Source organism: Hemiscyllium ocellatum, chromosome 13 (genome assembly GCF_020745735.1).
Source record: "Hemiscyllium ocellatum isolate sHemOce1 chromosome 13, sHemOce1.pat.X.cur, whole genome shotgun sequence".
NCBI classification, from domain to species: Eukaryota; Metazoa; Chordata; class Chondrichthyes; order Orectolobiformes; family Hemiscylliidae; genus Hemiscyllium; species Hemiscyllium ocellatum.
Genome location: NC_083413.1, coordinates 62,195,801 through 62,212,279, shown reverse-complemented (window position 1 = coordinate 62,212,279; position 16,479 = coordinate 62,195,801). Strand labels below are relative to the sequence as shown.

Genomic DNA, 16,479 nt, shown 5'->3' with positions numbered 1-16,479 from the left:
TTAGTTTCTTCGTCCATTTTTGCCTTATTCTAAAACTCTTCCAACCTTCAAGTTTACTATAATTTATGGCAACTTAATAGCTCTTATTTTAATCTTCTACAATACTTTTGCTAGCAGCAGTTGACTGATTTTTGTTTATATTTTATGCCCTGAAAAAATGTATAATAATTCTTCAGAAACTACCCATTGCCTACGTATTTTTCCAAACATCTAAGCTTATTTGTCCTTCACAATTTCAGTTATTCAGATTTAATACCCTTCACACTTCAGATTGAACTACCTTACTTCCAAATTAGGTAATGTTATGGTCGCTCATCCCAAAATATTAATTTGCAACAAGTTAGCTCTTTCTCATTACATAATATTAAATACTAAAATAGCCTGTTCTAGAGTTCATTTTATAATATATTGTTCTTTGTTACCATCTCTAACACACAAACTCATGCTCCACAACATTAGTGCTCATTAGCTTTAACCGGTCGAAATCCAGATTGAAGCTTTCCATGATTATTATACTACCCATGCTTTGTGCTTCTCTAATCTGCTCTTTAATATCATGCCTACACTGCAACCCGTCTCATGGCCTGGGAGCAACTCCTACCAAATGTTTGCTGCCCATTGCTGTTTCTTAGCTCCACTAAAAACAGATTCCATATTTAGTTTTTTGGATCAGAGATCCTAATTTAGCAATGTGTGGATCCCATCCCATGTTATCAGTGTAATACTAATTCCTTTTTTTTGCTTGCCAATCTAAATGCCAGATATTCAGCCAACCTCAGCCATGTTTCCCTTATGGCAATTATATCATACATATTAATCTCCATCTGTGCCTGTATATTATCTACGTTAGTAAAAATATTCATTCAGAAAGATTGCCGTTGACTGTGTCATTTTGGTATCATTCCTTTCCAAGCTTAGTTATGTTTATCTTTATTTCATCTGCCTTTTAATTTTACTTGCCACCTTTAATTCCAGTTACTGGATTTACTTTCTTCCGATTTGAGTTACTCCTCTGGTTCCTATCGCCCTACTAAAATAGTCTAAAAACTTTCTCCAACAGCATTAGCAAGTTTCCTTGGGAGGGTATTCGCTTATTAAGGTGGACAGATCCCACTTGCCTGAAAACTGGTCGCAATGCCTCATTAGTGGCGGCTTGTCCCCGACACTAATTCTCACGTTACATGCCCAATCAATCTTCCTAGTGCCATACTCACTAACATGTAGCACTGTGAGAAGTCTTAAGATTACTGTTTTTTCCAGTTCTGTTTTTAAAATGCCTTCCTAACTTCGTAAAATCTGCTTTCAGGATCTCATTCCTCTTCCTACCTACTTTGCCAGTACCAATGTGGGCTCTGAACTTTGGCAGTTCATCGTCCCCGAGGTGGTCCTGCTGTTAATTCAACATCATCCTGCAATCCCACTTATTGCTACAGAGAACATCAGATTTATTCCTTGATCAAGGATGCCTTTGTCACTACTGCTTTTCTATTCTTTGTCCCCTTCTGGAAAGCTGAGTTACCACATACCTGACTCTGGCAGCACTGCTCTGATGAACCGTCACCCTCACTCATTTCCAAAATGGAAATGAAGCAGGATAGACTCAGAACTCCCCCGCTACTTGCCTGGCTGTCTTAGACTGCCTGCACCATCCAAATCTATTGTGTGACCAGCTTTTTAAATGTGCTATCCATATAGTTCCCTTTTTCATAGGTAGACAGATTGGTACTTGAAGAACAACTGGAGTCAAAGCCCAGAGCAACCAATGACACTTCCTGCAGCTGTTTCACCGAGATGTCATGGTACATCCATGACTTCCTACATACCACAGACATTATTTTCCATTTGGCCAGGCTGATCTACATTCTGTAACTTTAGGGACTATTATATTTAGAGTAAGGAGAATAACTTTTGTTTATTCACTGATCAACTTCCTTTGCATAAGAGCGAGCCATTTATTGGATTTAGAGAACATATTCCACAGTGTAAGATTTAGACAGCTAAACACAATTGTAAATGATAGGGAACAAAGGGATATAGATGAGACCAATATCAGATGAAATGGAGAATAGTGGTGATTGCAGAGCTGGAATAGTTGACAGAGTGAGGGTGAGGCTTTTAAGATAATGATAACTTGGTTTAAATCCAAGAAGAATGGTCAATAATTGTAGTGAAGACCCAGATTAGTTGCAAAGGAAATAACCTTGGAGACATTTAAGAAACACAGTCAGATGTTGGATTGGGAAAAGGTGTCTATAGGTTTTCCTGTGCATATGGGTGACGTTGGGCAGAATGACCTGACTTAACCATAAACCTTATGGCTAACTAATTCACAGTCCAGTACTGAATTAAATTGCTTTAGTGCTAGCAGTGTTGTTGTACGTACACCCACTTAATCTACAAATCATGAATTAGAAATAATTGATCCTAATTTGGACAGCAAACTTTATTAGAAACTTCTTCATTCAGTTAATTCACATTTAAAACTCTGAAGGCAGCACCATCCTTACATTCGACAACCTGCAACTGCAACAATTTCCAGTTTAAAAACTAAATACATTGGTAACTTTAAAACAGAAAATTAAGCAGCATCTTAAAATGATCTGAGCTATGCAGAAGTGAAAATGTCTGCAGTCCACCAGTGAAGGGCCTGGTATGGAACAGAATTATAATACATTCTCTGCACAGATAAAACTATTCCACACACACACTAGTACATTGAGGTGAACAAAATTTTTCATCTGAATGGCATAAAATGGTTTCTTGCAAGACCTTGTTCAAAATAAAAAGTGACTCAAGCTTTGTATGAGTGAATATTACGTGATCTCTCAGTAGTTTTTTTTTAAATTCATGCAGAACTTCACAGGAAAGTTTGCAATAAGTAGAAGCTCGTGCATACCGACTTCGAGGCATATATTTTTTTCATCATTTGTTATGAGCCAGATCTCAATCAGTCTAATATGACATTCATGCTAAAATTTATAGCACAGTACGAATATACAAGCCAATACCTCTGTATTTAAAAAACTATCGTAACAGCCCCACAGGCTGATTACCGGCATCAAGAATTTCTTCCACTTGCACATTCAGTTTTAAACAGGAAAAAGTACTAAACAATTACAAGGCATTGTCCTTAAGCTACAACCTGCTGAACATTACAGGTTGCATTTGAACAATGTAAACTTTGTAGGGACAACACGCTAAAATTACAAATGTATATAAAGCGGTTTCTTGGATTACAAAGATTTCATAATGAGATACTGCTTTACTGCTAAAATAGGAATACCTTTAACACTGGTTGCAAATAATCCTCTTAATTCATATGACAGGTTCTCCTCTAATTCCTATCTAAGCATTGTCTATTTGTAAGTCATATGATATTTCAAACAACTGTGAATCCTCCACAGATCAAAAGATGTAAACTACAGCTTTCCATTGCATTGACTTTCCAGCTTAGTCCAAATTTATTCATCACTGGTACTGCAAATAATTCTTCAGAGAAACAGGCATGGGTAGGGTCTCTATTTCATGCAGCCGTTCCTTGCCAAGAGAAAGGCGAATGGATCTTCTGCACAAGTCCATTAAAGGCAATGGCTCCGCTAAAACAATGAGAAAAAGAAACATTAGTCAAGATGTCAAAATACTGAGTAAAGAAATCAAAAATTACAGAACAAAAAGTAACTTTGCTCATGAATTTATTATGTTGGCTCTTAAACTGATGAAAATTTTCCATTTTCTTCAAAAACCTTCATAATTTTCAGATACTAAGTTCCTTTTGAATAACATAGTCACTCTGAATACTTTATCAATAATGGGTCAAGATTCTTAGGCCCATCTTTAAAAGCACTGAGCACATACCTTTAAATCAGTAAATGCATCACAGTCACCTTCTCAAAAGGCAGCTAGATATGGCTGAGAAATGGAGACCAAATAGAGAAACACAAATTCTGAAAATATATCAATTCTGTCCTTTTTTCAGTTTTAGTCTTTAGCTTTTACTCTTACCCACTTATTTACGAAGTAATGGAAAAAAAATTTCACTATGCATCTACTAAAAACATATGTTATTCCTAAGTATTTCATTATGTCTTCTTTAAGACACTCTATTCCAATGATGTATGCATAATTGTGGGCGGACTATTCATCTGTGGAGCCCTGCAGAGAGTTCAATCCAAGTTTCACTGAAATCCATACAAGTGTCTTTTCAGTCAGGACATTCAGAAGTTGAATTCTGTCTATTACTCCCCTTCCTAAGCCCTTCCTTTGAAGGGCTTTTGCCGAAACATCGATTTTCCTTCTCCTCTGATGCTGCCTTACCTGCTGTGCTTTTCCAGCACCACTCTGATCTAAACTTTGTTGTCAACTGTACTATTATTACGATATCAACTAGGAATACCTAACAGCAGAGGACAGCACCGAGCATTGGATCTTCTTGAAACGTTAAATAACTTAATCATCTGACATGTTCAAATTCAGTTTTTTACCTTAATTATTTACTGCAGCTCAATTTGAAAACTATTTTGTCAATCTTTCTGAGAATTCTTCCATGATTCTGTTCTCAGTAACAAGATGGTAAAATTCCGTAAAAACTATTCTGTGAAGTTCTGCACAGTTCGCCTGCCACATCAGGACATTATTGTATGAAAGGAGAAAGTGAGGACAGCAGATGCTGGAGATCAGAGCTGAAAATGTGTTGCTGCAAAAGCGCAGCAGGTTAGGCAGCATCCAAGGAGCAGGAGAATCGACGTTTCGGGCATGAGCCCTTCTTCAGGAATGAGGAGAGTGTCCTCATTCTCCTCATTCCTGGAGAAGGGCTCATGCCCGAAACGTCGATTCTCCTGCTCCTTGGATGCTGCCTGACCTGCTGCGCTTTTCCAGCAACACATTTTCAGCATTATTGTATGAAAGCACAGTAACATAACCTAGCTTCTAAACAAATCCAGTTCCAAAAGTATGTTTAAGATTACTTATAGCTTTATCATATTTGCAACTTGGAACAAATGAAACATTTCAAAACATTGACTGAAATTCTCCATATGATTCATAAACCAACATCAAGCCAAAAAATAAATATTACAATGTTATTTCATAGCCCAATAGTTTTCCTGTGATAACGTAAACTGTGAAATACGAAATGGCTATCATGCTGTTGAGCATATGCCAATTAAATGGTCATTTGAAGTTAATACAGATCAGATAAGTTCTCAGCCTCACCCCTTGGTTCAAAGATGACAAACCAGTACAATTTAATTGGATACAGCATATTCAGATTAGTGAAAGGAAAAATTGGCTGGTTTCTACTTGCAATTTACATACACTGATCTCAACTGGATATGTGATTTTCTTCACAGTTAGATAGCCTGCTGGTACTCATCTTCGAGCTTCACACATGAGTAATAGCCATTTGCACAAGGCATCAGAAAGCAACTGCTGCAAACTAATGTCTGCAGAAAAGGAATAGCATGAGTTTGGTAAGAGATGTACAATCCACTCAAATAACAAATTTTAAGATTTTAAAAAAATTCCTTGTGCCTTTTAACTATACGCACTCTGCAAAAAACATCAATTCCAATACATCTAAAGTCGCCACATTTCACTGATGTCTCTTATCATCAACAGTCTTTATACCAAACGCAATCTGGAAATGTTTTGCAACATTAGCCTTAAACATCATGGAGAAGAAATATGGAGAGCCGAACCAGCCATCACAGCTTAAAAATACGGGGTAGACCATTTAGGACAGAGATGAGGAGAAACTTCTTCACCCAGAGAGTGGTGGCTGTGTGGAATGCTCTGCCCCAGAGGGCAGTGGAGGCCCAGTTTCTGGATTCATCAAGAAAGAGTTGGATAGAGCTCTCAAGGATAGTGGAATCAAGGGTTATTGAAATAAGGCAGGAACAGGATACTGATTAAGGATGATCAGCCATGATCATATTGAATGGTGGTGCAGGCTCGAAGGGCAGAATGGCCTACTCCTGCACCTACTGTCTATTTTATTTTTATGACTATTTTATCTTGAAAAATGCATACAATATTGAAACAACAGCTTTAACAGCATGGAATAAAGTGAATCCACAAGATAAATAATTTAAGATTTTTTGGGCCATAATTGCATGCCATAGCACCAAAATTATTCATCATGCTAAATGTGATTTATGATTGCTGATTGTCCTGTATGGTTGTTTGTGAAACACAAAGTCATTTCTGAACAAGATGCACAGAATTTTTAACTCTGAAATCAAGCCCCATGAAATTAGTGTTGATATAAATCTGAAATGGCTTGGCACCAATGTAAACCGTGGGATTTAAATTGAGTTGAAAGTGAGATTGTTCGCATCAGTTCCAAGCTGATTCACTCTGACATTGATTCAATCACTCCATATTGCCACTGCAGTGTTAGCACTAAGTGAGACTTCCTGGCATGAATGCTATTGTACTTCATGACTGTATCCTACAATGCACTAGTCACACTACATTTTCTTAACAGTTCGCCCAAATCAAACAGATTAATGAGATAGTGCCAACATACGACCTACTGTATTTGAGATACATTTAATCACATGTAAAGAAGGTCATGTAATACTAAGTAATGCTTACATGTACACTGCTTTCCCAGGCTGGGTCATTGCCCTACATGCTGAACAGGAGAAAACCTTTCATTGCTTGCTACTGATGTAACCCTAAAAAGGTGACAGCTCAAGAATGGTCCCAACATGTGAAAACAAGTAGTTACATGATGTTGTGACTATGCTGTCAGGAAATCCATTTTTGACATAATGTGTGATTGTCTGGTTAGAATATATTTCCAATGAAATGCCAGACTTGAGTGTGTCTTCCAAACTCTAGGTATTGATAAATTGCCATTTTCGGAAAGTCCTACAAAATATTTTACCAATATTAGTCTAACAGAAGGATTGTCATAGATTAGTCACAAGATTCAGGGTGTAAAGAATGAATCTCCTTGCAGGCAATAGTATGAGTATCAAATGGCAAGAATGGTGCATTGTGCAGTAAGGTTCCTTCCCCAGTGAGTAGGCTCAAGAGACTGACCTACCATTAGTAATGACTGCTTGCATTTGTATAGTAACCTTTCACAATGTTAAGTGTCTCTAGGCACTTATCCATCATAGCTGAAAATGTGTTGCTGGTCAAAGCACAGCAGGCCAGGCAGCATCTCAGGAATAGAGAATTCGACGTTTCGAGCATAAGCCCTTCATCAGGCTTATGCTCGAAACGTCGAATTCTCTATTCCTGAGATGCTGCCTGGCCTGCTGTGCTTTGACCAGCAACACATTTTCAGCTGTGATCTCCAGCATCTGCAGACCTCATTTTTTACTTATCCATCATATTCTATATTTGAGGTACAACCAGATTGTGGAGCAGGTTAATGCTCCAATAGTATGGCAAGAATATATGCGCTTTCAGATGAATTTCTGCTTTCAGTGCTTGTTTCATCTCTCTTACTGTGTCCATTTATGTATAAGTACTCTCTCTGAGTGAGCCACCAGCCTGTCAAACTTGTCTTTCCTCTTACAACTTTTGACATCCAACATAGATTTTTATCCAGTCATTACTCAGCTCCTCACACAATAGTTTAGCTCTCCCACCACTGGTTTAATGCACAAATACAGATGCCTCCACAGTTGATGTGCGGACAATCATATCTCCACAGCTGTCCTCATCTCCAAATGTGGTCTTAGTGTATCAGGAATCTGAAACTGTAATTGCCGTCCTCAAGAGCAGCTTTCAGTCAAATGTCAATCAACTTAATCTTTCTTCTCCCATAATGCTTTGCTACTCACCAACTGCATAGTGACTATTTTTTAAAAAAAGTTAATGGTAATATTTGGGATGTGGCCATCAGTGGCCGAGCCAGCATTTATCATCCCTTTACCTGTGTGGCTTGCCAGGGCCAATTCAGAAAGCAGTTAAGAGTCAACCACATAACTGTGGATCAGGAGTCAAAAGAAGGCCACAGCAGGTGAGAATGACAGATTCCCTTTTCTAAAGAACATTAGAAAATGGTTCTTCTGCAGAATATTAAATTTGAATCTATAATATGGTGAAGTAATGGCCGTGTAATGTCGTTGCTAGACTATTAATGCAGAAACTCCGTTAAATGTCTTGGGACCAGGTTTGAACCCGACTACAGCAGATGGTGAAATTTAAATTTAATAAAAATATCTGGAATCTATTGATTCAATTGTCGATTGTCAGGAAAACCCCAATTGCTTCACAAATGTCCTTCAGGGAAGGCAATCTGTCAACTTTACCTAATCTTTCCTATATGTGACTCCAGACCCACAGCAATGTGGTTGACTCTCAAATGCCCTCTGAAATGGCTCAGGAAGCCACTTAGTTGTAACAATAACTTCAAAAGTCTTAAATAAATGAAACCACCGGGCATCAACCTAGGCACTGGAAACAACAATAGAAACAGCCCTGTTGTCCCAGAAAATTCTTCCTTACTAATATCTGGGGGTTAGTGTCAAAATTGGGAGAGCTATCTGACTGACTAGTCAAGCAATAGCCTGACCGTCATACTCATGCAATTATATCTTACAATGCCCCAGACACCATAATTACCATCCCTGGATACATTCTCTCCCATCAGCTGGACCAACCCAGCAAAGGTGGTGGCACAGCAAACAGTCAGAAGACAGTTGCCCTGGGAGTCTTCAACATCAATTATGATCATGAAATCTTGTGGCATCAGTTTAAGCATTGACAAGGAAACCTCCTGCTGATTACCACCTTCTCCCTCCTTTGATGAATCAGCACTTCTTCGTGTTGAGCAATACTTAGAAGGACAGCCAGAGGTGGCAGTGACACAACGTACTCTGAGTGGGAAATTTCAATGTCTACACCAAAGGTTGCTCAGCAGCACCAAGTGGTGACAGAACCAAGAGGAGGGAGAAACATACTTGACTTCATCCTTACCAATCCGCCAGCTGCAGATACATCTGTCCATGATAGTAGCTGTAAGAGGCCTCGCGGAGAAGTAGCCCCGCCTTCACTTTGAGAATACTCTCCATTGCACTGCATGTCACTTTCACTGTGCTAAATGGTAGAGACTTCAAACAGACCTAGCAACTGAAAACTGGCATCCATGAGATACTGTGGGGTCCCCTCAATAGCAGAATTGTACTCCAGCACAATCTATAATTGCCCAGCATATACCCCACTGAACCACTATCAACAAGCCAGGGTATCAACCCTAGTTCAATGGAGTACAGGTAAATATGCCAAGAGCAACACCAGGCATACCTAAAAATGAAGTTTAAACCTGATGAAGGTAGCAACAGGACTACCTTCATGCCAAACAATATAAAGCAGCAAGTGATAGACAAAACTAATGATCTCATAATGAACGGAACAGGTTTAAGCTCTGCACTTCTGCCACGTTCAGTCATGAATGCTGTGTACAATTAAACGACTCACTGGAGGAAGCCCCACAAATATTGCCATCCTTGATGATGGAAGTGCCCAGCACATTAGTGCAAAAGATAAGCCTAATAAATTTGCAGCAATCTGCAGCCAGAAATGTTGAGTGGATCATTCATCTCCAGGGGTCCCTAACATCACAAAATGCAATCGTTATTCGGTGCAATTCATTCCACATGATACCAAGAAACAGTTGGGCACACTTAGATAAAACAAAGATTAAGGGCTTTGTCAACATTTTGGCAACAGTACTGAAGACGAGTGCTTGAAAACCTGCTGATTCCATAGCCAAACTCTTCAGTACAGTTGCAGCACTAACATCTACTTGACAACATGGAAAATTGCCCAGGTATGTCCTGTATGCAAAACATAAGGCAAATCCAATCCCACCAATTGCCACACCATCAGTGATACCTAGTTTTGGTTCCACCAGGACCACTAATCTCCTGACCTTATTGCCTTGATCCAAATATGGGTAAAAGGACCTGAATTCCAGAGATGGTGAAGTGAGAGTGACAGCCCTTGACATCAAGACCATATTTCACCAAGTGTGACATTAAGCAACCCCAGCAAAATTGGAATCAATGGGCATCAAGAAGCAAACTCTCTCTAATTGGAATCATACCTGACACAGAGAAAGATATTTGTGGTTGTTGAAGGTCAGTCATTTTAGCTCCAGTACATCTCTGCAGTGATTCTTCAGTATTGTGTCCTAAATCATCTTTAGCTGCTTCATCAATGACCTTTCCTCCATCACAAGTCAGAAGTGGAGATGTTTGCTGATAATTGCACAATGTTCAATACCATTCATGACTCCTCAGATACTGAAGTAGTTCATGTTCAAATGCAACACGATCTGGACAATATCCAGGCTTGGGCTGATATGTGAAAAGTAGCATTCACATTCACATGTGCCAGCAGTGACCATCTCCAATAAGAAAATCTAACCACCACCCCTTAAACATTGAATGGTGTTACAATCACTTAATGTCCCACTGTCAAGTTCCCAGAGTTTACCATTGACCAGAAATTCAATTGATTCACCGTATAAACGTGATTGCTATAAAAGCAGAATTAAAAAAAATCACAAGACCAGGTTATAATCCAACAAGTTTATTTGGAAGCAATCGATTTCAGAACGTTGCTCCTTCATCAGGTGGTTGTGGAGTATAAGATTGTAGGACATAGAATTTATAGCAAAAATGTACAGTGTAATGCAACTGAAACTATATATTGAAAAAGACCTGGATTGTTTATGTCTCTCATGTTTTACAATGACCATGTTGGTTTCAGTTCTTTCACATGTAAATCGCAGAACTTCCTTAAAATTAAAGTTCACTTGAGAATGTAACATTAAGAAAGCTTTGTGATTTACATATGAAAGAATTGAAGCCAACATATTCACTCTAAAACAGGAGAGACTTAACAATCCAGGTCTATTTCAATAAATAATTTCAGTTGCATCACACTGTAGACTCTTGCAATAAATTCTGTGTTCTATGATCTTATACTCCACAACCACCTGAAGGAGCAACGTGCTGAAATCCAGAGTTTCCAGATAAACTTGTTGCACGATAACCTAGTGTTGTGCAATTTTTAAAAATCTTTCTACACCCCAGTCCAACTCCAAATCATGACAACAAAAGCAGATTAGACACTCAGAATGCTGCAGTGAGTAATTCACCTCCTGACCCGCCAAAACCTGACTACAAGACACAGGAATATGCTGAAATACACAGTTAATGGCAGGGCCCTGCAGAGTGTTGATAAACAGTGACTCCTAGGGGTTCAGGTGCTTAGTTCATATTTACTTGAAAGTTGCATCCAGTGTAAGTAGAGGGTATAATTTTAAGGTGAGACGATAAAGATTTAAAAGGGTTCAGAGTGGCAACTTTTTCCACACAGATGGATCGTCTGTGGAATGAATTGCCAGAGGAAGATACATGTACAGTTACAACATTTAGAAGTTTAAACATTTAACATCTGGACAGTACATAAATAAGAAAGGCTTAGAGGGATATGAGCAACATGCAGGCAACTAGTTTAGTTGAGGAAACCTGATTGGCATGGATGTGTTGGACCAAAAGCTCTGTTTGTTTTGGATAACTCTATAACACCTACCTGGATGAGTATAGCTCCAACACTCAAGAAGCTTGACATCATCTAGGTCAAAGCAGCCCACTTGATTGGTACCACATCCATAAGCATCCATTCCCTCTAACACTAACAGCCGTGTGTACTATCTACAAGATGCACTGCAGAAATTCAGCAAAGATCCTCAACTAGCACCTTCCAAACTCATGACCACATCCATCCAGAAGAGCAGGGACAGCAAACAAACAAACAAAAACAATCTGCAAGATCCCCATCAAGCTATTCACCATCCTAACTTGGAAATATATTGCCGTTTCTTCAGTGTTACTCAGTCAAAATCTGGAATTCCCTCCTTAAGGCATTGTGCTACCAGAAGCACGCACAGCACAGGTCGAAGAATGGAGCTCACCATCACCCTCTCAATTGCAACTAAGAACAGGCAATACAAGCTCATGTCTCTATGAGTGAATTTTTAAAAAACATTTTGCACTATGGATACTACTAGGCCTGAATTTCTCCAGCACATTCGGTGTTTGGTTCACATTTCCAGTATCTACAGTATTTTGCTTTTTACAGGGCAACCTCAGTTATCCGAATGTCAATTATCCAGAGTTTGGATATATATCATTCGGATAATCAAGGTTGCCCTGTACTTAGGTTTTTTTATAACAATTGACAATTACATGGTTGTCAATGGTCTTGCTTTTATTTCCAGATTTTGATTGAATTTAAATTTTACCATCTGCCACAGTGGAATCAAATTAGTGGCTCCAGATTATTGGTCCAATGACATACCTTTTAGGCTACCACTTCCCAACTCACTCTTAAAAATTTCTTCCTTTTGGCTGGTGTAAAGTGCAGGATTCTTTGATAGCCATGCTTGAGAACCTTACTAGGGGATATAATCAGATAATTAGATAAATGACTGTTTGAACTAATTATTGATAGTCATTGTACCTTGATGATAAACTTCCTATTCTCAAACTACAGGTCAGAAATACTCTCTGTCAACCTGGGGACCAACAGTTTTTGAAGGGAGGATAGTTTTGGATGTGCTTACCTTATCCTCCAAGATCTTTTACTAATCCTTCAACCAAAAGCCAAATATTCATTTAGCCCTTGAACACATATCCTAGTCTGTTTGAGAACAGGTTCTCATTAACTTTATGGGAGTCGGTTAGCTCAGTTGGCAGGACGGCTGGTTTGCAATGCCAACAGTGTGGGTTCAGTTCCGAAGGTTATCAAAAAGGACTCTCCTCCTTAACCGCTCCCCTTTCCAGAGGCATGGTGGCTCTTAGGTTAAACTACCACCAGTCATCTCTCTGTAATGTGTGCAGCCCCATGAGCTGGGTAAAATTATAGTGACTTTATCTCACATTATCTTTATCAAAAACCTAACAGTATCTATAAATGTTTCTTTCCCCCATTACCTCTCCATTCATTACTCTATCTCCATTTGTTGCCACATTTACAACTTACCTCACTCATCTGGGTATGTTTGGGTTCATTTTGTCTCTTTAAGGAACAACAAACATTTTGCTTAGCCTGAACAGACCAAAATCCACTCTCCTGTCCACCCTCTCCCCAGAAGGCTAAATGAACCTGTCGACATTTCTGTCTGTGCCTTTGGAGAAAAAAAACAACTTTGCTTTTAGGTCCATTCAGGCCAAGTCAAGTTGCTCCCCACTCCAGAGCCCCAAAATCAGTGTGTTTACAGATCTATTTGGGCCCCCTTTCAAAAGGTCCTTTTTAAACATTTTCTATTTTCCCATGTGCAGATAAAAGGATATTTGACATGCATTTGAAAATTACTTTTCAACTAAAACCAGGACAAGATGCTGGTTTATAAAAGATTTTTCTAAAATTTTATAAGATACTTCAAATTGAAAGTTTCTATATATAACCCGAATGATTAGAAAGCATTGCATTTTACTGCTCTTGTCAAATGGCTTTTATACTTGCTCATCTCAAACAGGAAATTCCTTGTCAGCCAAATTTGGTGCAATTTAATATGATCTATTCCTTCAGTAAACTATTAAAACAAGTCTTTTGCAACTTTTCCATAATATCTTGTATGCTAATTTCTGCAGCTTTGTGCAAATTTTATTACATTTCTTGAGAGCTAGAAACAGTAATTCACCAGCATTAAAGAAAAGCATGTTTAAAACCAGACCCAAACCAACATTACAGATCCTACCTTTGGGATTCAAGGTTTCTTGGCTAGAGGAAGATGAAAATAGAAATCTACCAGTTATCTCACTGATGATCATCAATTGTGTCTAACAGAGCTCCTGGTGGGTATTGGAGGACAGGATCAGGTATAGTTGCTCTGTTCTCTGCAGCTATTTAGCCTGCAGTGCCAAATGGCCATTGGGCAAGATATTAGACAGCTAGTAGTAACCAAATTCCAGTCAGAGTTAAGGAGAAGGACAGTTGGTGTTAGAAAGCAAAGAGAAGAAAATGAAATGCATGAGAATTCTGTACAGTCATAACTTGCTAATGGGTTCTGACAGTACAGAATGACATGAATATCCTGCCAAGAGTAAAAGATCTTTCAGAAAATAATAAAAATTAATGACTTAAAGAAACATCCAAATATAAAACTTAGTTCATTACAAATTAGGAGCAGCAATTGTCAAGAACAGTTTGTTTTAAGTTGCATCCTCTCTCTATCAAAATTAATGCTTAATATAGAATTTTTGGCACAATTAATTTCATGCTATATATTCTGATGCAATGCTACAGCGAGAGCAGGTAATGTGCTATGTTGTGGTATCAACAAGTCAGTATTACAGAGCAATACAGCACCTGCGAATAATTTTGGCTGACTCTAGGTCAGAACAATGTTCAGGTAGATCTGGAGTTATAGGCTAAGCGGAGTGGGTGCAAAACACACCACTTGGTGCAAGATTCTTTCCTTTAATACCTAATCATCAGTTATAGTTGAATAAAACATGCCACTCCTTGCTTTGGATACGCAGGGGGTTTCAAGAGGGTAACGAGGGAAGTCCAGGGTAGGGAGCAAAGCATCAATGGAATCTCTGCAGAGGTATACTGCTCCCCACCAAACATTTCTTTCTTCCATTTGCCTGGAGGGTTCCTTTTTTTCTTCGATTGGCTGTTGAGCAATTTAGCAGGGAAGTAGAAATTAAATTTCTGCTCAAATCCCAGTCAAAGTGCCCATTGCTATTTTGGTTGGAGGACTCTCGATAATCAGGGATCTGACTTTTAGATCAGGAAACCTTAGTTTTAATCTTGATCGGGAGAATGTTAGAGACCAGATATTCTATGGCTAGAGAGGTCACTGATGCAGCATACACTGGAGTAGTGCGTTGGAACCATAGAGAATTTCACAGAAATTGAAACATTTTGATCCCTGCATTTGGATCCCTCTGAACCACGGCTGTGAAAATCAGAAACATCAGGGGGCTCTGACTTAGTTATCAATTGAATTGAATCATTTATTGTCACATGTATTCAATACAAAATACATTAAAACAGTGTACTGTCATCATGCATAGGCACCATTCACATTAACTTAAAATAAAAAGTAAAGGTCACTTCAAGAGAGTCTATCTTTTCCTTCTCTGCTGCTACAGTCCCCCCAAGGCTATACCAGCCCATGCCATGCTGCTGCCAGAGTCTGGTGCAGGCTACACCAGCCCACGCCACGCAGAAGCGAGACTCTTGTCCAAGCAAAACCAGCCCACTCCACATGGAAAAATCCTGTTCCAGGCTTCACAGGCTTGCAGTTTCTGTTGCCACGCTGCCTCTGAAGAGCTGTTCTTTGTTTTATTCTAGGCATTCTTTAAAGTAGGGGAACAGATTGGCATTTCTACAGCCATCAATATGCCTTCAGATGGTTTGCTGCCCCATTGGTAGCAGGGCAATAATGTTACAAATCAGCTGAAGGACATTCTTCTGGGAATGTGCGAAATACCCAAGGTCATAAACCACACCAGGACTAACAGTATTGTTTGGAAATGAGATGTGGGTTGCAATTGAAAATTAGAAGCCATGTAGAAAATTAGCAAGCAGGTTCTCTGGTACCACATGCAAATGAGTAGAATTAGGAAGATATGACAGATGAATGCACAAGTTAGAAATACAGTTCAGGAACAAGGCCCTTCAAACTTTCTGGAACACTGGGATAGACTCTGGTGGAGATAGCACTTGTATAAACCAGGCAGATTGAATTTAAATAAAGCTGGGTCAGAGTTCTTTGGGGAATTTTGCTAGGGGTATTGAGGAAAAGTTTAAACTAATTCAGCAGCAGTGTGAGAATCAGAATATTAGGAATTAATTCCAGGGTGCACCAGACATTGAAAGGCAGATAGCACTAAAAGAGACAGCTAAGCCAATAGGTGGAGTCAAAGTAAAGGAGAAAGTAATGAAAGTCTAAATCAGGGTTTTACTGCATATGTGAATAAAATGAATATAGTTCATAAGATTGGAGAGTGACAGATATAGATTGCCATGTGGAATTACGATGTTTTGGCAATAACAGGAACCCAGTTCACGGACGGTGTTGGATATCTTAGGTTACAAGATGTACAGAAAAGAACGGAAAACAGGTGGGGTTGGCATTTTTGTTTAAGGAGACCACACAATGTGTTTCAGGGAGTTCAAGGTCAAAATCAATTTAACTAGAGCTAAGGAATAAAGAGGATGTAATTACATTGCTCGGTGTAATGTATACAATAGTGGAAAAGACAGTGAATTATACAGCACTGAGCCGTGTAGCATGTAAACAGACCCTTTGCTCCAATTTGTCCATGCTGACCATTCTGCAAACTAAACTCATCTCATTTGCCTGTGTTTAGCTCATATCCCTCGGAATCTTTGCTATTCCTCGGTGGTGAGAACGGTTCCTACCTGAGGCTGCTGGCAGCAGCAGGTTTCTTTGATGAAATGGCAGTCCTAGAAGGGTCCAATGGTGGCATG

The 16,479-nt window shown here is 39.0% G+C and overlaps 1 protein-coding gene across 2 annotated transcripts in view; it reads right to left on the bottom strand.

Annotated features, from left to right (window-relative positions):
- Nucleotides 1–3,315: 3,315 nt before the first annotated feature.
- Nucleotides 3,316–16,479, bottom strand: part of LOC132821576 (SPRY domain-containing SOCS box protein 1-like) — a 211,374-nt gene continuing 198,210 nt past the window's right edge. For both annotated transcript variants that reach the window (XM_060834234.1, XM_060834235.1), the window contains exon 3: nucleotides 3,316–3,596. In XM_060834234.1, coding sequence (XP_060690217.1) covers nucleotides 3,469–3,596 — 128 coding nt within the window. In that variant the 3' untranslated portion in view covers nucleotides 3,316–3,468. The remainder of the gene's footprint in view (nucleotides 3,597–16,479) is intronic.